Source organism: Motacilla alba, chromosome 6, assembly GCF_015832195.1.
Source record: "Motacilla alba alba isolate MOTALB_02 chromosome 6, Motacilla_alba_V1.0_pri, whole genome shotgun sequence".
Lineage (NCBI taxonomy): Eukaryota > Metazoa > Chordata > Aves > Passeriformes > Motacillidae > Motacilla > Motacilla alba.
In genome coordinates this window covers 20,520,988-20,543,950 of record NC_052021.1, presented here as the reverse complement: position 1 = coordinate 20,543,950, position 22,963 = coordinate 20,520,988, and the positions used below count along the sequence as shown (strand labels likewise).

The 22,963-nt window shown below is 39.9% G+C and overlaps 1 protein-coding gene across 6 annotated transcripts in view; it reads right to left on the bottom strand.

Annotated features, from left to right (window-relative positions):
• Positions 1 to 9,924: 9,924 nt before the first annotated feature.
• The window catches only part of IDE (insulin degrading enzyme), a 60,244-nt gene continuing 47,205 nt past the window's right edge, over positions 9,925 to 22,963 (bottom strand). For all 6 annotated transcript variants that reach the window (XM_038140259.1, XM_038140257.1, XM_038140254.1 and 3 more), the window contains 3 exons: positions 21,734 to 21,806; positions 19,997 to 20,064; positions 9,925 to 18,827 (listed from right to left, as the gene is read on the bottom strand). In XM_038140259.1, the coding sequence (XP_037996187.1) occupies positions 18,732 to 18,827; positions 19,997 to 20,064; positions 21,734 to 21,806 (237 nt within the window). In that variant the 3' untranslated portion in view covers positions 9,925 to 18,731. The remainder of the gene's footprint in view (positions 18,828 to 19,996; positions 20,065 to 21,733; positions 21,807 to 22,963) is intronic.

Here is a 22,963-nt window from a genome sequence, read left to right as displayed (position 1 = left end):
ACCTCTTCCATTCTTGCCAGTTAGTTATTTACACGCTCTGGATATTTTATTGCTTTTGCTCTGCTGAATATGGTGAGCATAAAGCAGTTATTTCTGATGTACTGTACTAAGCTGTTGAGTAGAAAAATTCCATTCCAGAAGCACTAAAAGCAAACAGGAGACATGGCTTGAAACTGCCTCAACCAAACAACTCAGCAGCACCTGTCAAAACATATCGTGCAGGCATCTCATTTAATGCTGGATGACTAAGCCATGGAAAAGCAATTGCCTAAGCAGTGGTCCTCCATAGGAAGTACTGTGCTTTTAAAATAAAAAATAAAAGCAATTCCTGGCTTCAGACCACCCTGTGGTAGAGCATGCACAGCTTGATGTTTGGGGTGTTTAGTGTTTTTCAATTGCTCCTCTGCTCTTACTACAACTCAGTAACACTTGGCTGCAGTTTAATGGGAACTGATGAAGGAGCACACTGCTCTATTTACTGCATGTTTCAGGACTGTTTTGTCAGCTTTTGTCATTTCTCTGACATGAATCATTACAAGAAGCTACCTCTGAAAGAGCCTCCCCTTCCTAATTTTCTAGATACTTCTCATGCACAGAAGATAGAATACATAAGAATAGAATAAAAAACATTTTTAGTTTGATGAAAAGCAAGAATGATTTTTGGGCTTTTTTTTCTGCAGCAAAATGGTGGCTGGTTCAGAGCTGTCTGACTAACTTGATGGAAGAAAGTCTCTACCACATTACCTCTTTTGCACAGTTCTAAGTTAACCTAGATCGTTCCCTTGGGTAGTTCAGAGCTTGTTACTAATCATAGTTTGCTGCATTTCTGTTCCTTTATTCTGTTTCAAACAAGACCACAGTGCAGGAGGAAAGTCCTGCTTACCCAGTATATTTGTACTTCAGGTTCAGGGGCTTTATGTATTTTATTTTATTAATCCAAGACAGATGTTGGTTAAGTATAGATAAAATATGACAGTGACTGCCTCTGGATCAAGAGCACTGCAGTAGCTCTATGGAACACAAGGTACATGATGAAAGGCATTTGGGTAGAGTGGATGTGGTAGGAATAAAAACAGAAGAAGATGCCATTTTGACATACAGAATCTGAGACTTGGACCCAATTCCCTTATCATGAAACTATGAAAGGCTAGTGGGATTTCTTGTAACCAAGACAAGATTAATTCTTTTGGAATTGCTGAGAGGAGCATAGAAAATTGGTGGTAACCTATACAAATATTTCAGTTTGAATTTCATTAAACATTTCAGATTTTAAAATTTTTTTGGTACCTTTTAAATGCAAAACAATTGTTATTGTGTTCTTGTGATGGTTTCTTTTGAAAAAGCAAATGGCATCTTTAAACAGCAGGATTCTCTAACCCAGCATGTTTTTAAATTTCAAGGTACTGTGAAAAAGAAGTGCTTTGCACTTAGCATAAATTCTGTACTGGGGAATATAACTGACCTTCCCCCATTACCAAGCCCCAGGTGTCTCCTACTGCAGACAGAGAATTGTGCTATGGATTTTTGCTACATAGCACCTTACTTACAATTAGGCTGCTTTTCCCATGTCATTTCAAAGATTAATTAAAATGCAGATAAAATTAAAGAGTAAATTCACAATGATTTCAAAAGTATGGGATGTTTCCATTTCTTTTTTCAGCTTTAGATCCTTTTTTAACACAGATTTTTTTTATTTTCCTTTCTAAAGGGGCACAAAAGTGCTAAGACTCATTACATCCATTTATTTTATTTTTTTGAAGTACAGGTACAACATTACATAGGGGTACTGTATGCCAAATGACAGAAAACCTATGTGTATTTCCTGAGCCTTGAGGCCAGAAGCTCTTTGGGTAGAGTCAGAGTAAGTGACCTTAGGTAGTCTATAACATTCCTCCAGCATTTCAGTTCTCACTGAGCTAAATGACACACACTGTGTGTTGAAATCCCTTTATGTAACACTGAAGAGCAGAATTATTAGCAACCCACAGAAATATTTTGCCCTAATCTACAGATTAGGACCAAGTAAAACTAAACCAGCTTTAGTAGTAGCATCCGGGGAAACATTTTAGTGCTGATTCCAGCAACAGACGATGGAAGCTGCCCCATATGTCAGGGAAATAAATTTGTCTTGTCTCTTCAAAAATCTGAGCAGCACGGGGCATGAGTCTTGAGTCCATCCCCTGCAAAGGGCAGCAGTATGTGGCTTGTTGCACTGAGCTCTCTGGGCCTCAGTCTTTTCAACCACGTACCAAGATGGAGATAAACCTCTACTCTGCAGATAATGGAACTACAGAATATTCTTAGAAAAGGAAATAAGAATGCCAGAGCCTCCCAAAACTCTATGAGGTGTATATAGTAACTCATGTTACTGGCTTCTTATTTCAAAATGATGGCCCCTTTTTTATTGCATCTGGCATTCAGATGTTACATAAGAACTATTTGCAAACCTCCAGCTGACAAGCAGAAGATGTCTTTCATGGTTATCTTATTTTTCCTTGTTACCACATTAATTAACTCCCATAAACCTCCCTGAGACTGTCTCATTATTGAGGAGTACATCCATTTATGGCATCCACATATGAAGAGCTTTAAAAAAGTAATAAAAAAATTATTCTGTATAATAAGCTGGACACTTTCAAAAGCCTGTTAGACTGTCAGATTTAGGAGCCTCATTACAGGGTAATCAGGTGCATCTGGATATTCCTCACGAGCAAATTAACAAAGCATTTTAAAAAGTAGTGCTTAGGATGAATTCATCCCTTTTGGCAGCTGCATAATCATCATCTGGGAAGTCATGTAATTCTTTCCTTGCACCTTATGAATGGCATCCACTGAGCCAATGTTAAAACACATTGGCAGACCTATGAACATGACCAGGAGAAATGGATATTTCTGCATCAGCCATGATGTGCAGCTTGGAGGGTGATTTTTAGTTTTGGTTTGGTGCTATTCTGTTTCTAAAAGAACAAGGCTTTTCATATTGCACACCCCAGGAGAGGTACAAAAGGCATAAGCAAGCTGAATTGATCAGCATGTGGCAGTTCTGCTCCAGTCAAAAAGCAGATAAATATGCTGAAACATAACAAGGCTAAGTCAAATATACACCACAATTACATGGCTCATAGTAGGCAGACTCCAGAAGTGTATTTTTGCATTGCAACATATCTTGTATTCTAAAAGCAAATTCTTTTCTTATGATTGCATTTTTGAGATGTAATTAGATGGCTTCAAAATATGCTTTTTTTCTCTAACAACCCTTTTTTTGAAAGTCAAGTATCTTTTTTTACTAATTGACTTACGGAGGAATGGAACAGTATTGCCATCAAAATACAGTAACAACACTTGATATTCCCTGTCCAGTAGGTAAGGAAGCAGAAGGAGAGACTGTACAATGAAATTTAATTCTAATACTTATTAACAGGTGTATTTGGTGCTGTCTTGAGTAGTGCACATAGTTAATTTTGTCTTTTAGAATCTATTTGCATTTTAAAAAATTAACATTTAATCAGTATTAGATAAACCACAACACCCATGCTCACACACACACACAAACCCTGCCTTTTTGTTCAAAACTGAGGCCAAACCAAAAGTGAGACCCAGAGTGGGAGACAAGTGCCTTGGCCATGCTGCCCTTGCAATTCTACTCTCTTCACCTTTTTGGGTTCCACTGGCTGGAAGAAGCAGCACTGCAAGAGCTTGGGAAGAACCACTTGAGACAAAATCTGCAGGGGACTCAAGTGTACGAGGTGCTACAGACAGTGACTGCAGGGCCACTTTTAGCTGCACAGTCTGGTTTTTCAGTCCCAGAGGTCCTACAAATGCCCTCTTCCATCTGTAGAAACAAAGCAACCACCTATCAACATAAGCTCTCAGTCACAGAGGACTGGGATTCCTCCAGCACCTCTGACAACAAATCTGTCACAGCTGGATGTTGTTAGATTAAATTTCACCTGGTTTAAGGCGCAGTTACACAGCTCAGGAATGACGTCTCCTGGACAAGCAGATGCACAAACAGTAATCGTGTGACTGTATGAGCCATGGATGGATATGCCACCTCATGCTTCAAATTCTAATGCACCTTGCCCATTGCTACTTTTCACATGATTGCTGGATGCTGTTGGGAATCTTGGGTGAGACCCTGATGCTCCAGCCTTTGGGCTCAGTTGCCTCCCCAGGTAGCACCTGCAGTGCCCAGCAGTGCCCCTGTCCTGCGGCTGGACTGCCCAGCAGTCAGAGGCATAAGGGACACAGGGTGCCATGGCTGTACTGGCAGAGGAGAACCGAAATGCAAACAGCTGAGCTGGCTGGTACTTGCTTTGAATGGGGCTGAGAGTGATCTGACCTATGGAACAAGCTTCATTGCCTCTTTCTTCACAGAAGGTACTATGTTTAAAAAATCCTCTAGTGGTGCATTACGAAGCTCTGACACCAATGCAGACAGACCACAGTACAACTTTACAGAAGCCAGGTTGGCCTCAGAGTATGCAGAGTAACAGAAGATGGAAATGAGACCATTGTGGCAGAATTCTGGAACTGTACCAGCTGCTCGGAAAAAAGAGATTTGGATTTCATCTAATGTCTAGAACAAGATTATCCCTCCTCATCACAGCAATGTAAGCCTAGAGCAGATGCTGGAATTCAGAATTCTGCACCAGCTGAAAGCAGATCTAGGTCCCCAGCAGGTAAAATGCTGGACTTGCCAGCACAATTTTCTTTTTCTGGCTTCTGCTGCTCCTGCCAGTAGCTGCAGTAGTGCTGAAAAGTTATTTTAAAAGGTCAAAGATAAAGATAGTTGGATATGGATTTGCAATCCTGAACACATGCAGTATCTGAGAAGATGATCTGATCTCCTATTCTGGTTCAGTCCTTTTATAGTTAATCTCCCCATTTTCCAACTGTGTAGGAATTGTACATTTTGGCTAATCCTCATATGCCTCTGGTGGTTGGAGTTTTTTCCATTGACAGCAGTTCATCAGTACAGCTAAACAAAATCACTGTAAGCTGTCAAACAGAAGACAAATGAGAGCTTAGAAAATAGAATACTCGCTGAACTGAGACAACACTTCAGCGCCGACAATGATGATGGCAGGGGAGCAGAGACTATCTAGTTATAATTGCCAACTTAGCAACAGCTGAGCCTGTACTTATCTGAATTAGTACTTCTGCTAAATTCATGATGTTTTTGTCCTGTGCTAAGCCTTGACGTTAGCAGACACAATGCAAATGCAGTGTTCCAGGGATAACTCCTCTCTCAAAAGCAGCAGGATGTTGTTAGTCTGAGGACTAAGTCCTAAGGGAACGTCTCCTTTTTCCCTTATGTGGGCACCTGCTGTTGAGCTGAGATTTTTTGAATCTGCTTGCAAGCGTCCAGGTGATGAGAATGCACTATTTTCTTCAGTAGATGTTTGTTCTAGCCTTCACCTTTCTCTATAAGCCCAAAATATGAATTCATTTTGGTTTAAACTTGCATTTCAGGTTTGTGAAGTCTTGTCTCAATAACAGGTATCTTCAGATTTTATCTCATAAATCCCTGTTTCATTATGAAGGGGTTGCCACCAAACACTGGTGGCTTATTCTACCAAGGATAGGTGATTTGTGGGAGGTAATTACTGTTTAGCCTCTTGATATGCTCTCTCACCAAAAGATGCTTCAAATTAATGAAGTGTTAAAAGGATATATAAAAATATGCAAAGCCCATTTCTCAGAAATAAATTTTCCTCCAGTGCACCAAAGTGCAGATGAGTGGTGTAGCAAAACATGTGCCTGCCCTTTTAAATGAAGAATGGCATCTCAGGGAAATGTATATGGCAGCAATCATTCTCATAATTAAAAATAGTCATCAGCTGTAATATTAGGTGCATTGATGATGTGAGTATACAACATGGCATACCTAAATCAGAAAGAGAACACAGAATCCTGAAATTAAAATTCATCTGTTCAAGAATAGGAGACAGCAAGAAACCAGAGTAAGAAACAAATCTTTCCACCTTTCCTTTCAGGCATCCATATCCTGCTGTCCATTTTGGGACAGGAACCTTCTAACAGTCTTCTAACCCCCATTACATACAAGAGAAAAGCGTGTCCTTTCTCCAAACTGGCAGTTATTTTCGTCCCATAAGTAGCTTGCTTTAAATGATGCCACAGAACAATAAAATTGCAGGGATGATACAAAAATTAGCTATATGATACAGAAAAACAGAGAAATTTGTCTTCAGCTGGAATTTGAAATGTTGCAAACCTGTGTACCACATCCTGAGAGGCTTTGACAGGCCTCTCGTCAGCACAGCAGTAATTTCCTTTCCTACCATGTATTCTCTAAGTCATGGCTGCAGGGCTTTCTTGTTTCAGTATGGGTAGCACGTTTGGTTTGCAGTGTGAGTATGAGGCAGATCATATGAAAGGGTCAGTGGTCTGAACAATGCCTGTGGTCTGAAACATTAATATCTGATGCAGCTTTGACCAAATTTGCTGCACTGGAGCTCTTGTGGTGGGTGGGAGGGGCAGGGGCTGGCAGCACAGTCCGTCTGTCAAAGGCCTGACTCAGGCAGCTGCCTAGTCCAGCTTCAAAAGCAGCTGTTTGTGTACAGATTTCACTCTCATATTGCAAAGTCACAAAAATCTGTGCCATAATCCCATCCAGGATTGCACATAGGGCTGTACGTTCATGGCTAATGCTGTTACTTACGTAACTGCTACTTAAAAATTTAAGGAGACTTGAGATTTACACAGTTGAATTTAAAAGTGAATGAAGAAAGATGCTGGAACAACAGATTCATCTACTCTTTTCATACTGTGTGCAACAGCATAGTAGACTTGCCATAAATCTGCATGGCCAGGAGCGTGGTTTAAGCTGAGCCGGGGTACTGATGTTTGTTCTGTCCTTCCTAGCAGGAGTTGTTTGAGTCGCCCATTCCCAGCTCCTGACTGAGGCCCAATAATGTGAGGTGGGTGGCTGGAAAGGAGGATGCAGATACACACCTGATCTTCCTGATACAGCCGTGAGACTGATGCAGTCACTCATGAAACCACCCTTCAGGCTCACCCCTTCTCACTTTTTCCTTTGCTGCCAGATTTAGATTATTTATTACAGCTCTGTGAGTGTGAATCTGACCTGTTTGCCATGACAGGCTGTAGCAGAGAAGGTCAGAACAAAGCTGAGCAAGGAAGCTTGAGTTTTCTCAGTCTTGCTCTTTAAGATGCAAGTAACATCACTTCAGACTTGCATCTGGGTAGTCAGCAGGGATAAGTGCAGGTCTAAGGCCATTCAAGCTGACAAATCTCTGACTCATCTCTCATCTCTACTGGGGTGATACACTTTGCCTATTACTGAGGCCTTTGAAATAAAAAACGGACAAAGGAAAGACAAAAGGGAATTTAACAAAATGTCATAATTAATTCAACAACATTTTAAATCACCAACTGCAGTGTTACTCAATTTTGGTGAATGGGAAATTAAATAAGTCAAATTTTTTTCAAATCTCAAAGAGATGAAAGCTCAAAAGTTTAGATCAATCTTCAGAGAGGTATATTTCTAGTGGACAGGATTTCTCTCAAGCCAAGAACATTCATTATCTCTGCAATGTTCTTTTCAAGCTTACAGCTCTGGAGAGTACAATTAATTCATCTGTCAGATTTTATGCACTTCTTGCCAGGGTATCATTTATATATTATTTCTCCAAACCAGAAAAAAATATTTTTAGAAAGAGAGAGCTAGCAGAATAAAGCCTTTAAATACAAATCAGCTGATTCAGAGTCCCTTCTCCATTTTCTATCTCCTTCAACCACATTGCCTTGTATTTACCCTTAAGTTAAAACCAGTCAGATGAGCTTTTTCTCTCTGTGACAGAATTACAGAAAACAGGATAAGCAGTTAATCCTTTCAATGTGCAAACAAGGCATCTCTTCCAAGCAGATGTATTAGCGAGTCACCACAGCAGGTGCAGCCCAGGGATGCTCACACCCAGCAGAAAAGTCTGACCCAGGGGGAAAGGAAGGTCGTGCTGCATGTCAAAGCACAGAGGAAGGGGCCTGTGGCTCTGTAATTCTGTTCTTTGCTCACTGTGCAAGGTGTGCAGTTAATGAGATGTTGCTGCCAGTTTCTCCTCTTGCGCTGTCCTAAGGCTCGTTCTGCTGCTCTTCCCTCAGCGCTCGCGTGCCTGCACGCGCCTGCGCATTCTCACAGCTCCCTCTTGGGAAGTCTGGAGCCAACAAGAGGCTGTGCATACAGACTTTGGGAAGGCAGATGTGCAGGATCTGCAATCTGCACATCTGCAATCATACCCATGATTCCATTCAAGGGTATGTCAGCCTTAAGTTACAGAGCTCTGTGAGATGTTTCCTTCTCCTTCTCTACTTCCACCTGACACAGGAATGCTGCTATCACCACCTGGTTGCCTGGTAATTCCTTTAATAAGACCGTGTTTCCAATTGCTGAGATTCATACTGAGCTTCAAACACCATGCTCGCTGGCCCCAGTGAGCAACTGTGGAAGATTTCTTCTGTCATAGTTTGTGGGAACACAAAGTGGGAAATGGTGGCAGATCTCTGACAGTCTTACAGTTTGAAGCAGGGAATTGAAAATTAGATGGTAGGGAGGACTTCAGATTGGTTGAGGTGGTGTGCCTTATGAATTGTATGAGGAATCTTCCAAACACCCTGAAAATTTGAAATTGAAGGTGCTTAGGTGGGATTGGATGAAACTCAACTGCAGTTTCCCAAAGGTTTGGGTTTTTTTAAGGGCCACATTAAGAAAAGAGATGGATTTTAGCACTGTATCACCACCTGCAGTGCTATATGGCTGGACCTGAAAGCAAAAAGGCTGTCCTCCACAGCTCTTGGTGACTTCCCTGCTTATCCTGTCCTACTCCAAGGCAAAAGCTAATGCGTGGCTTCAGCAATATATGTAATGAAGGAAGGACAAAGAGGGTAGGGACCGAGCCGTCATTGAGAAAAGTGCATGAGAGCTGGCAGGCATTAATCTGTGACAGAGAGCCCGGGAGCTGCAGGAGGGTGTGGGCTGTGGGGGGATGTTGATCACACATGGGCTGAAGGAGGCAGGTGACAAATGGCTGAGGAGATGAGGACTGAGTCCGGCCGGAGGAGAAGTACGTGGATCGGACACGGGGAGGGGATGGTCGGGAAGAAAAGACAGCGGGTCTGTCACCGTGCGAGGCTGGAGCGAGTGGCGTGCCTCAGCCCCTCGCTGCCCTCCAGCGCGGGCAGCGGCAGCCGGGCGCTTATCGCTCGGCCACACGCGTGCTGCACGGGACGGGCCCGTGTGTCCCCGCCAGATAACGCGCGTGGTGTCACCAGGTGCCACGGAATGAAAGCTGTCCCGCACTGACCCTTTTCTCTCGCTGGAACACGTGGCAATTGCACCTCCCAGCCTGTGCTACGAGCACGTTACCATCAAGGTCCCATTTATGCCAAACGCCGGGACAGACCAGAGCCATTCTCTGTCTCCCTCAGCCGCCTGTGCGCCGCTCTCCCTCAAACCTGCTCCGTAGGCAAAACTGCTGTTGTTTCCGTGCGCGTCCCTGCAGTGGCAGCTGTCGCAGTGCCGAGCAGCGCCCCGGCACGGCCTCCCGGGCAGGTTCAGTTCTGCCCTCAGGCGCGCAGGGCAGAGCGGCGGCCGCGCTCGGTGCTGCCCCACACGGCCCCGGTAACTCACGGGCACCCCAAAGGGCAGGGGCTGGCACACGGAGCCCGGGCCCCGCCGCTGCCCGCCCGCAGCCCCCGGGGCTGCCTCCGCCGGGCCCCTCGGCGTGAGGAGAAGGCAGAGCCGGGGCCAGCCCCGCGGGCCCGGCCTGGGAAACCATTGGGAAGGCCGGGAGAGAGGGGCACGGGCAGCGCCAGGCCGGAGCTTGTGGAGGCAAGGACGTCACGCCGTCCTGCTCCTTAGAAAATACACACCGGGACTAGTTCTGCGATTTAAAAGTGATTTATTTTCTCTGATTAAGCATTCAAAGTTCCGTCTGGGTTTTTATCTGTAGAATCGTACAAACACAATTTTTGTCTGCAGAACGAAGGAAATAATTTTCATGCATAACGGTGAGATGCACAACTCTTCACATTGTTACAGGGAAGAACAGCAAACCTTGTGTCGTATAGCACCAAGAAGAATTTTAATTACAGTGTGAAAGGAAGGTACCACAAAAGCTTCTTGTTTCATGGTACATCATTTAGGCTGACCTTTTTACTCTGAAGTGTATGCTGTTCTCCAAGCAACAGAAATTAAGCTTCTCATTAAAAAATTAAAATATACCTGTTTAAAAACTTTACACTTTCTAAAAATTAAGATATTGAATTTTACTTATTTTCTTGCATAGCATACTTTGAACTTTGAAACAGATGAGAAAATATAACAAAAGAAAAAACCCAACCCCAAAAAGTTAATTCTTCCTTTCTTAGTCTTCCCTAAACCTAGCCTGGTCAAACAGCAGGAACTAATTATTGAATATGTACAACTACATCATGAACTTGCACATTCCTCTGAAAATTTAAGCCTACAGTCCTGCTCCTTTTATTTATTACTATAAAAACGGCACTAAAGAGTTCAAAATTTACTGTCCACTTCTACTTGACTTTCAAAAATATTTTGGGAAGTGCCAGCTCTAAAGACTCACCAAATGACCCAAAAATTCATACTTCAGGACTTTCACTCTCGTGCATCACCATAAATAAAACACCCAGCTCTGTTGTTCATTTCAAAGATGAAGAACTGGATGTGACGAGCCATTTCAAATACTTATGCACATCCATTACCTTAGACACAGGTAACTGGTTGGAAATAGCACTGATTAATGCACTATAAATAATGCACTGTAAATACTGCAAAAGAGGAGATATATTAAACTTCCTTTTTGACAAGAAAAAGGTAGTAACACGTAACATTAAATCAAACCAAAGGAAAGACCTGTTGAGTAAGGAGATGTGATTCGATGCAGTTGCTGCTCAAGAACAGAACTTCACACTTGCCCAAAGCATCCGAGATTGCCGGGGCCAGTAAAGGCAGGATCGCTCGCCTCTCCTGATAGCTTTGGCCATTCTCACTTTCAGGACCAGTAGGAAACATCACAAATAGCGCCGAGCTGCTGTGGCTCTCTCTGTGGGTACTGTAGTGCTCTCCACTCTCTTTACAGCTCCCCGAACGGGGCACTCCCTCCTGCAACACCAGAGCCCCGGGACTGTGCACGGTGTTGCCAGGACATTTCTGGTATGGCTGCTGGGGGCACCTCAGCATGTTCAGTGCACCAGAAATTACCACTAGCCTAAGCAGAATACTGACTGTGCTATCTCTTATCATCTTTATTTTATACACATGAATTGACACTTGGCTTTGATTTTGAGCTGCATTCCATTTTCAGAACAATTGCTTCTGCTGAGCTGCTGGTCAACTAGATCTATTAAATCTTTCCACACAGTTTTGAGAAGGTATAATTTTTACTTCAGCTTAAGAAAAAGTGTCAGATTCATTACACTACAAACACACACTTCACAGAAGTAGACAGACGTTATTGTTTTGCTTGCATGGTGTATGGTGGCTCCAGGGGATTAGCAAGGCAGCTCCTCTGGCATCTTTGTGACACAGATCTCTGTCACAGATCTCTGAGGTACCATTGCCAAATTAAAGCTCAGTCTAACAATCTGTGAAACTATGGGACTATGATTTCTATACAAGAAAGAATGTATCTATATACATAGATACCTGTGTAATATTTCTGTATATCCTGTATATATATATATATATATACACTGCATAAAATATCCTGTAACTGGATCTCAGATCAAAACAAAAACATGAATGTTGCAAGACTTCCAGGACTATTAGCTATTCAAGAAGTATTTAAGATTATTTAAAATGACTAGCCAAGAGTTTATGCCAAAATCATTGTTAAGATATGTATATTTCATCATCTAGGGGTATCAATAGACTACAAGGCAACACATTTAGTCCAGCTGTCAGGCCAGCTTAAGGATTTAGTTATCAATTATCTCAACTGCTTTTTTTTTTTTGGTGTCTGTTGGGTGGAAAATGTGGAGCTAATAAAATCAATGAGAAATTCTGATAATTTTATTCTGTTGCTTTCAAAGAAACTTCGGACTGTTTAGACACTACAAGCTGTCCTGAAATTAAGGTCTTTTCTTCACTCTAAGTTACTCAATTCAACACTTATAAAAAGCCTAACACATATTATCAGCTGTACAGCACCACAGTTGTGCATTGGTAGTTCACACAGTAACATCATACCTTTTCCCAAGAATTGTAATTTTTACACAATGACACGACAGACAGATATGGTTATCAGACAAGAAGTGCAAAATGGCATGCAACTCATATGCATTATCTTCCATTTCAACATCATTTTTATGAAGTGGCTCACAGTGTGGGCCAGCACCCCAACTCACACTTACACTTTGTATACACTGAGCTTAATACAATCTTTTGCATTTTCACATTCATAGCATCTTTAAACTAACAATAACTGACATTTAAATTCAAGTGGACAATCCAAACTACAAGCATTCTTTATATATGCACTCTTCAAGTTACACAGAGCCTACAAGCTATTCCACTCTTAAATATTCTACTCTTCCTACTTCCAGGGAAAGGCTGCATAAGGTACATTTTTGTTAGCTTATTCACAGCAATAGAATCATGTTGTGCATACATCAGCAGATGTCTCCTGCTGCAGTTGAGTAGCACCTGCTTTCAAATTATTTCTGCAATTGTTTTACTTGCTTAAATCTCCCACTTTGCTGAGCTCCAGTAGCAGCCCAGGGTGGCTCTCCAGGCTTGGACATACTGTAGGTGCCATCTTTGTTTAACTTCATGGATAAAGCTTCCCAGCATTAGAAGACAAACTCCTAATCACAGAAAAAATATCCTAGGGCACACGCATGCTGGCTGCACAGAGTGCATGCCAGTGCTAAAGGGACACCAGTGACACTTTGGGCTTGTGTGACAATGGCAGTGTCTGCTCACCTCACCTTGGCCAGGGAGATGTCACGCAGGGTGAGGTGAGCAGCGGCCATCTCTGCCTTTGAAGGTGACACACAGAGTAGCAGAACTAAACAATCAGCTCGTGGAGATGACAATCCAGTTATACATACAGATTCCTGTGTTCCTAAAATACATTTAATGCCACAGAATTGTCACTATTACTTTCTCTTCCTACAATCTTATCTGGAAATAATCTGTGAACACAATTATTTGCATAGATTTTTTTCAGACTCTTGAAACTTCCCCCTTAAGAGGTATGTGCCAGTGAATGATATGGGTATCTCCCAGTCAAAACAAATAACCTCACTTGGACTAATGGGTTCTAAAAAATTTGTTGTTAAAAACCACTTCTATGCCTTAGGCCCTGCAGAACTGTTAGCAGGCTGAAAGTTACTGTAATGACAATGGGATAAAGTGAGGAGGTGCTGAACTTTTTGACAGCTGACTGACTCCAGAGCACTGAACTTCCCTGGCTTTCACATACATGTACAAATAATTGTTTGGGTTGAAATTTGTCCTGCTAAACTTCATTCCAAAGCCAGCTGGAAAGTTTAAAAAAAGACTAAATGAATCATTTTTGAGCGCTATTACTGTGAAATGTTTATGTATTTCTGGTGTTTTAAACTAGTTCCAACATTGCCTTGTCAAGTGCACCACTTTTTGTACTACTCAGGAAATTTCTAAGATCTCTGTACACACCCTGTACATCTCTGTAAAAGGCATCACACCTAAAATTTACATCTTCAAAGGGCTGCCTTTTCACTGACATTTGCACACCCAGATTTTCTACATTAAATGCCCCAAAATACCGTTTGTGCACATGCTCTGAAATTACTCAGCCTTAACCACGTAAAATACACTAGTATTGGTTTCCTGCATCTGCCTGGAACTCACAAATAGTTCTTCCTTCTCTGCCATCACAGGAGTCCATCCTTTACAAGAGACTTCATATTAAACATATGCTCTTCTATACACAACACAGTGGTTAGCTGAAGTTACCAAAACAGCAACCTCATTTCCATTTTCTATTAGATTCTTCCCTAGCCTGTTCTTCCCACTTTCCAGGTTACTAACATAGGCTGAGGACCTCCTCCCTCCCCTCGTGGAACCTGAGCTGATTCTGTAAGTGTTCCCCACCAGAGCAGATGTGTGTTTGAGCCCACACGTACCACAGGACACCCAGTTCTGTGTACAGGTGGAGGGGAGGGCTGGAAAGGGTCCTGAGTTCCAGCTGCTGCTCCAGTAAAATTTTACATGCCTTTGGTAGTCACTGGAGAAGTAACACAACTCCTTGCTCCCCTTTATGAAAAGGAAGCTGAGCAGACAGCGAAAGTCTGTAATAGAAATCTGATGCAGAAGGAAGCACATCTACAGCCCAGTAAAGCGGTGGCAAATCGTCAGAAAGATGTAGGATTTAAACTTGGATGCCTCTCTCTGGAGTTTCCCAAAGGCTAAGCCTGGTCACTTCCTTGCACTTGGAGCGATCCCATCCATTCCCCTACCCATTGCACAGTCAAGGAATTTAATTGGGAATTCTGCACTGCACCACTAAAGACAGTCTTAAAAAAATAACAGTGGCAAATGCTCATCAATGCCTACATCCTTTAATGCTGCACTTGAGCTTAGAAATGTTAATTTAGAAAGCCATAAATATTTTTCTTAAATTCTGTTTAGATGCTAGTTCAAATAAGTTGATTTAATTGTGACAATCTCCTGGGCCTTAGGCCATATACACTTTGCTCCTTTGAACTGCAATTCAAATTTCACCCACTATTACCATTATATTCCACCCACAACACATACTGTAACTTATATTCTTTGAATGGTAAATAGAAATGTTTCAAATAAAAGCCTTTCAGCAGAATCTGTATAAGCCAGGCTTCTTTTAAAATTCCAAGGTACAAAAGGTGCCTGACTTTCTGATCTCTTCTGGCTTTAAAATACCCAGAGGTGCCTTGTACTAGCAGCAATATTAAAAACTGACTTGCAAACCAAATATTTCAGAGCTGGATTTGAATATCATGTTAGGTAAGAGCTCAAGCAAAGGCCCCAGTGTCACTGTGGATGACCATGTCAGCTCAATAGTCATCCAAAAGAACATGGGAAAAATGTACACAAATGTAAAAGATAATGTTTTTCAACTTGACAGCAGACCTACAGTAAAAGCACACTAACCAGTTAAGTAGGCAAGAAAAGGTAAAATTCTGCTGATCCTGTTTTAAAACAAGAGCTAAATAACAATAAATGAAGTTAAAAAGCTGTGTAATACTTTTCCAGATGCTATGATTACACTGTGGAACATGTTATCAATAAGGGCTGCTCGTATCCAAGCACTTCAATAACCTTGAACAAGCTCAAGCATTCTTTTATGGCTAATAGCATTAGTTAAAGTAAACTTGGATAGCTTGATTTTTTACAAGACAGTAAAGTCAGTAAGTCAAGATTTACACCAACCCCTAACAACTGGAGTGGACAAAGCCCTGGTGTTGGGGACAAGTGATTTTCCAGGTGGGCTGCTGGAATTTCCTTCTCCCCTGAGAGTACCAGCCAGTCTTCCCAGTGCCAAGGACAAAACCTGTCTCTCTTAATGCTGCTCACTGTCATGTATTACTTCAAGGAGTCCCCTCAGACTTGTTATCTTTATGTTGTCAGAATTGACATTATTTACTACTTGAACAATCACACACTCCTCACCATCTGAAACGTAGTCTTCTGGTGTGCATAGAACAAAGAAAATGACCAGGCAAAGTAATTTCTCCAAAGCAACACTGTAAAGCTGCACTAGGCAAGATTCAGTCTGGCTACAGCCATGCCCTACATTTACAGTTTCAGATTTGATAATTAAAATTCTGTCTTGTGCAAATATTTCTACCTTTACATTACTAAGTTTTTCATACACTTAGAGGGCAAAAGAGGTGGATTTACCTAAGAGGTGGGGGATGCCACATGGGGAAGTCCTCTGAAACTCCCCAAGTGCCTGGGAGCACTTTTGCAGCAGTGCTATTTGGCCTAAACTAGTCCAGCTGGATAGAAGAAAACCCCACTTAATGTCTAATAAAAAACATGCACAGACTGATAGATGTAACATTACCAGTATGCAAAAATTAAAATGAAACGAATTAAGAACTCCAAACATTAAATTCAGATTGTTTATTGTAAACAGAATAACTCTAGCACTCTGTCATACTGGCTGTGTCACATGCACCCAATTCCACATCAACTGCTTAAAATAGCACTTGCAAAAATTACAGTTATGTAATAATAATTTATGGTTTCTTACATAAACTAATTAACAAGCACTAAAATTGAATTACAGTGTATTCTAGGTAGTTCTTTATTGCTTGTAGACACTGCAGCTTTGGATCCATTAAAATGAACCCATTAGTATGCCTGAGTTTATCAAAATTTACTGCTATATCAAACTCAGAAACTGTAAAATGCTGGAGAACACTTATGAGTTGTTGGAAAACTACATGGGTTTCCACATCCAGTCACAGAACTTTGAGGGTATACATTTTTTTCCTCTGGAAAACATGATTTGTGAGCTTGTGTTAGATATACTACTATTCCAATTTATTTATATAATCTGTTAAGAGTTGATAGTACTTCCATGAATATATATATATTTATTTTTACACACAATAGGAGCCATTTCATTATATTCACCATAAGAGTGGTATGTTTAAATACTAAATCCCAAAATATATATTTTTATAATATGTTGTCAAAATTTTTAATATATATAATACAAATACCTTTACTAAAGGAAAACTATAAACAAAAGTGAAATGCAAGAGGGCAAAAAACCTCATGAGAAGGATCCATGAAAAATGTGAGCAGAAACATCTTTACTGGTTTTGTTTAGACTGTATTTATTTTTTTTTCTCTTCATCAGGCTAAAAAAAGATGCTAGTGGCCTTCCTTGGCAACAGGTTACATCACAAACTCTCACCAAATTTATTAAAAAGATACTGAAACATGTACCATTAACCTCTGAAAAAACTTTTAAATGCACCATATTTATTCAGTTAGAAGAGACTCCCAAACCCAACTTAAGGCCCTTTCCCTGTCAAGCATTCATTTAGTTTGGCCTCAGAGCCAATGTAAGAACCAGCATTGATTCAATCACAGAACAGCCCTATTGACTATACCAGGATTCTGATGTTTGACACACATGCCTGTCACATCAGGGCATTACGTGCAGGCTCTTTGAGTAAGAAGCAAATTCCCACTAACACCTCTGATGAGCAATTTACACCTTCAGTGCTTTACATACTCTCCCCTGTCTGAGTAAGAGCCATCTCTTTTATGTATTACAGAGGCAGGAGAACTTCATGCTCCTTGCCCTTTCCTATTTGAGTGCTGTCCCAAGCACAAGACCACTCTGCACGAGTCAGTCAGTAAAGTTGGTGAGACACCTTATATTGTTTTATCATTTTACTACGTTATGGAATATATATATATATACATATATATATATATATATATATATATATATATATATATATATAAACATTATTTCAGCATAGTTCTTGATCCTTCTGTGTTCTGCCTTCTTCCCAGCAGCAGGAGCAAACCCTTTGTGATGTAACCTGAAGCACAGGCTGTGCTGTAGCACTGCTACCCCAGCACTGCACTGTCCCAAACACCTTCCTGAAGGACAAGGAGGACCCACACACATATCAAAATATGATGTAACTGACTCATTAGAGAGCCCCTATTTGACATGCACCTGTTCTTGAGTAAAGAACTCGTGTGTGTTTGAAGTTATTTGCACTAATGAGTGCTTTGCTGGACTGAGACCCAACATAACAGGTGAGGCAAAACAGACTTAGTTCTCCATCAGCACATATGCAACTGAAAACAAAAAATGACACCAAAGAAAGTATTTGATATACCAAATGGACAGTTCACAGTAATGCCAGAAAACTGAACAGGATGTTGACAGTATCAACAGACTGGGACAACACTTTTGGTAACAAAAATAAGATGCACTAATAAAGTGTTTCCAGCATTTTACTAGTTTTAATATAAAATGTCCCCAAATTTGTATAGAAAGATTAAAATCATGCCCTTATCTTCAATTATTCTCATTACGACAATTCTCTCACCTATTACTGTGTTGTCAAATTTCCTTTTTTTCTGCCCCACTGGTCTTCATAAAACTTAAATAGAAAACATGTTGGTTGCATTAAGGATCAATTAAAAAAGTATCATTCAATACGTCACTTCAAAAAAATGTGAAAGTCTCTATTTTTAAGAAAAATTGTTGACGCCATCCCAAAAAGGACTTACTTATCTCACCCCCTCCAAATCCCAATAAGGTAATTATTGGGATACTAAATGGTGGTTTTCAGGAGTAACAAGCACATTTCAAGCAACTTCATTTGCTCTGGAGGGTTATTTCATCAAAATGAAATCCTGAAGGGGGATATGTTATTTTAAAAATATACTGCATCTACAAGTTTTTTATTATTATTGTTGTTTCAGTTGATTTTGGTTTTTAACAGGTTATCTGTAATATAAATGACACATGACCACAACTGATTTTTATATACCCTCTATCCCTAACACACAGCTAATGTCAAATGAACCAAGAAGGAATTCGGGACTTTCATAATGAACAGAACCATTTATCCCAATGATCTTTAATAATTTTGTTCATCACAAAGTCCCCTGAAACCATGTCAGTACTGATCATTTGCATTTCTTCATCCATTGGGGTTCTTCACAGTTTTGCAGCCATGAAATTGATATGTGGTTTCACCAGGGGGAAGAGCGGCAGACTGCGCTTGAATTCTGTCATATTTTCAATCACACTTGGCTGCAAAGAAGTGCATGCAAGAAAAAGTCTGCTCAGTATCTTCAATCAGAAAAGTGGCAAATTCTTTTGTGGCTTTTCATTTCAACTGTTGCTACAGTTACATATAAATATACCTGTCTTGCTCTTTTCTACAATATTAGTGATTCATACTTCATTATTACAGGAACCTCCAAAATACACTGTTATTTCTAATTAAACAACCAGTTTGACATTTATATCATTCAAACAGCTGTAATGCAGTACTGCATTGCTAAGAGCACCAGAATCGCCAATAAATGCAGAGCTGATCTTTTCATTTTCATTCTACTTCAGAGCACCCCACCTGTCCTTTGAACATCAGACTAAGATCAAAACCACCATAGCTATTCTGTGCACTATTGTTTTTAGAGGATGTATCAAACTAAGCTTATTATTCAGTCATAATGGCTAATATAGCCTCATACTATTCATACAGAAATTTCTGCTCTTGGCAATTATTTCACCTTACAGGTGATGAAGAACACAGACCTACCACACTGTGAAAAGTTAATCACCTGTTGGGACAAACACTGCCCTCCTTCAAGAAAAGTCACTGAAGGTCCAATAAGGGCCCAGTGCAGTCCTATGCAATCACAGAGAAATCTGTAATACTTGTATGAAGAGAATTTCCCAAGTTGTTTCCTCCACAATTAAACACATTGAGAGGAATGTGCTTTAATATTTTAGGCTTTAAGAAAATTACCAAGTAATTGGTTTTGCTGTTGCTTTGGGGTTAGTGGGTTGTTTGGGATTTTTAAACAAAGATGATAAATTTGTTGATGCATATGCATCTCTATCTTGACACCTGATTTATCTGATCATAGCCAATCAGTATTTTCAGACAATAATCATCTGTATTTTATCCACAGTGCAGATACCCAGTGCAGTTTACTACTGCTATTAGCTTTCGTTTGAGAGGACTAAAAAGAATTGAGGAAAACGGACAAATTGATAAAAAGAAAAATCAGTGAAATCCATGTTGTTAGTGAGGACAAAAATGCATGAAATAAAGAGCTAAAACATCAGCATCAGCCCCATGACAGCTGCAATTTCCAGAGGTCTGTTTCTCCCTATAAACTTGTACTTAATGATGCAAAACCTCTAGATTAAGAATGCAGGCTAGGACTTTTTTGTGTGCTGTTTCTTTTTACCTGTGGTAGTGGTGGTGCTGGTGCCAGGTTCACATCATTTTGGCATGGAAATTCTCCAACAACAGGGCCTATTTAACATCAGAAAAATTAATTTGGGACCATAATTTAATTACTATCTTTTACATAACTGATTAGCTGTTTTCTCTTATAAGACAGGTATCTAAACGAAGCACCTTTATTTAAATATTTAAAGTCAAAATTTTTCAATATTTAAATTTTGAAGTATCACTAAATAAGGTTTTATAAACATTTTGCTTTTATATTACAAGTCTGTCTTTAGAAATACAGATATTAATCCATTATTTTATCTGAAAACATGAACTGAGGCAGTAGCTTTTATTCATTTTACTTACACATAAAGAAAATGTAGAAATTAAAATTGCTAATCTGTTAATCAATCAATACTTAAAACTGCTTCTCAGTACAAATTATGAGAACAGTAGCAAATGCCAGTGGTACATACAAGAGCAGTGCAAGAACAGCACATCATTTGATAAGGACATGCCTACAGAAGTGTAGAGGTTTCTCCAGCACAGCAACCCCAAGCCTATAACCATGCATGTCCTACTCCAATTACCTCAAAACTTATTTTTGCATTTCTAATTTTTTTTTCCATGGCATAAGAGAGGCCAAATGCCAGATTAAAAGATTTAGGACTGGGGAGCTGTTTTAGGACTTATTATAATTTCTGTAAGCAATCACTTGTCAGGTTGTCTTGCAAGCTCACCCTTGTCTTGGGAAGATACCATTTCCAAGCAGGTAATACCCAATCTGGCAATACAACTCCTACTCCTGAAGAAGTGTTCTCTAGATAGGAAAAGTTTTAGAACTATTTCTATTTAGCAATTACCAGTCAGGAAAACTGAAAGGTGCTTTGAAGCAAGTCTTCCTGACTCAGCTGCAAAGCTACAATTTCTACACTACCATGAAAATCAGTCCTGAGGCAGAAGGGAGTTTTCATGACATGCACACAGTATCTGCTTCTCTCTGTACTACAGACAAGCTTTTAATATTTTTGACTTTGCAAACAAATGCATGTTGGAATTTAAGTCCAGTATAAAATGGTGAAAGATTTGCAAACAAAACCTTAGAATGTTTTCCTCTCAGTTTATTTATATTAACCAGAATCACTTCTATCCTTTTCCTTTTTGAATTCTAAAATGGAACAATACAGTTTAAAATGCACAGCCGATATATTACTTCAAAATAAAACCTACATAAAAGTTGTCTTTCTTAAGTTTAAATAAAATGTTTGACATTCCCAGAGTTTTAGTTTTTGTTTGTTTTCCCCTTTGAGGGTGCTTGAATACTATTGTGGACATTCACTGCTAGTTTGGCAAAAAAATGCTCACACTGGATTGGTAACTGCACATTCTAATTTTGGGCTGGCTGGGGGTTTTTCTCCCCTGTAGGACTATTATAAAGTTTAATGTTTGTTTTAAAATATCTTGTTGAAAACGGAAGTGCTATTTTAGGATATATTGTTTTATTATCAATATACTTCAGAATACTGATAAGCTGAAAAACTTGTCTAAAAAATCAACAAAAAATCTGAAGCACCCATGTGAAGTACACCTAGGATAAAACCCACTTTTTTCCTCTGAAAGGTATATAATCTCCAAAGCTGAGCTTTTCTTACAGTGGATTTTTCATACAGTATGATATAACATGGCTATCTGTAACTATGACTTGCTGGAACAGGAATTGATTAAATATTATATTCAGCAAAATACTTACAGGAATCCATTTCCCTTGCAAGCACATGTACTGATACCTTGTGTCTTCTGGGAGCATCTATTGCCAACAGCACCTACAGTAAAAAATATCAAGTCCTTCAGTTGTAGGAAGTATTCATTAGACATTATAAAATAGTAAAAAGAATGAGAGCATTTAAATTTTAATTTAAGCCTTAAAACTGGGGATTAATCTTGGGATGTGCCTTCAACTATTATTAAAAGTCATCCATACAGTACTCCTGCATTATTTTACAATCAGGTTAAGCAATTCATGTAGTGATTGGAACTCAGAAAATCTACCATACAGAATTTCAGCCATTAACTCCCATAGTATCAGGAATGCAACCTAAAATCTCTGCAGGACTTTCAATCCCTAGCAGCCTTCTGGAAGCACATCACCATGAACACAATCATTAAATTCAGATGGACTATCCAATCTAGCCTGTTATTTCTGCTCTGGAATGCTGCATAATCGTGTATTGAGCATTGGTGTAAGAAAAACAGTAGAGATTCCTACAAACCCAGAATATGCATGCTCATTCAAAAATTCTCATTTATTAAACAACAGGTACTGAAATTCCATTTACTAACTTTGCATTTGCTGCATAACTTCACGTATTTTATCATACTATTAAAAAATTTAAAGTAAACAACCCCCTCTGCCCAAGAGAGGAAAAAAGAAGACAGACACACACGCCCATGCTTCTTCACGGGCAGAATTTTTCCATCCGGTAATAAATTCTGAAGACATTAAGTTGATCTTATTTTCCAAAGAACTCCCTGAGCTACCAGCTACTCCAAGAGTAATAAAACTCCATGAGCACTCTGCAATATAGTGAAATACCATAATCTATTACACATTAAAAACCAGAAAGAGTGAGCCCCAAATTTTTTTTATACTGGTGGGGGGTGACACAGGACAGGGACACATTTGAATCACTTACATTGGATATCCATCTGAGTTAAAATGTACATTTACTGCATCATTATGCTGTTCCTGTGCCTAACCATTAGAGGAACAAAAACCCCTACTGATTTACAGTGAACAAAGCTTTAAAAATATCTGTTTCATTCACAATTCATGCCCATAAAATAAGCGAATCACTGATTGGTTGAAGAAAAAGATAAAAGAACAAATGTGCAATTTTGGCCAGGCTTGGTCACAGAGCAGCACATTTTATATCCCTAAAGAAAAGATAAATGAAACAAGAATAAGAGCCAGCAAGGAAAA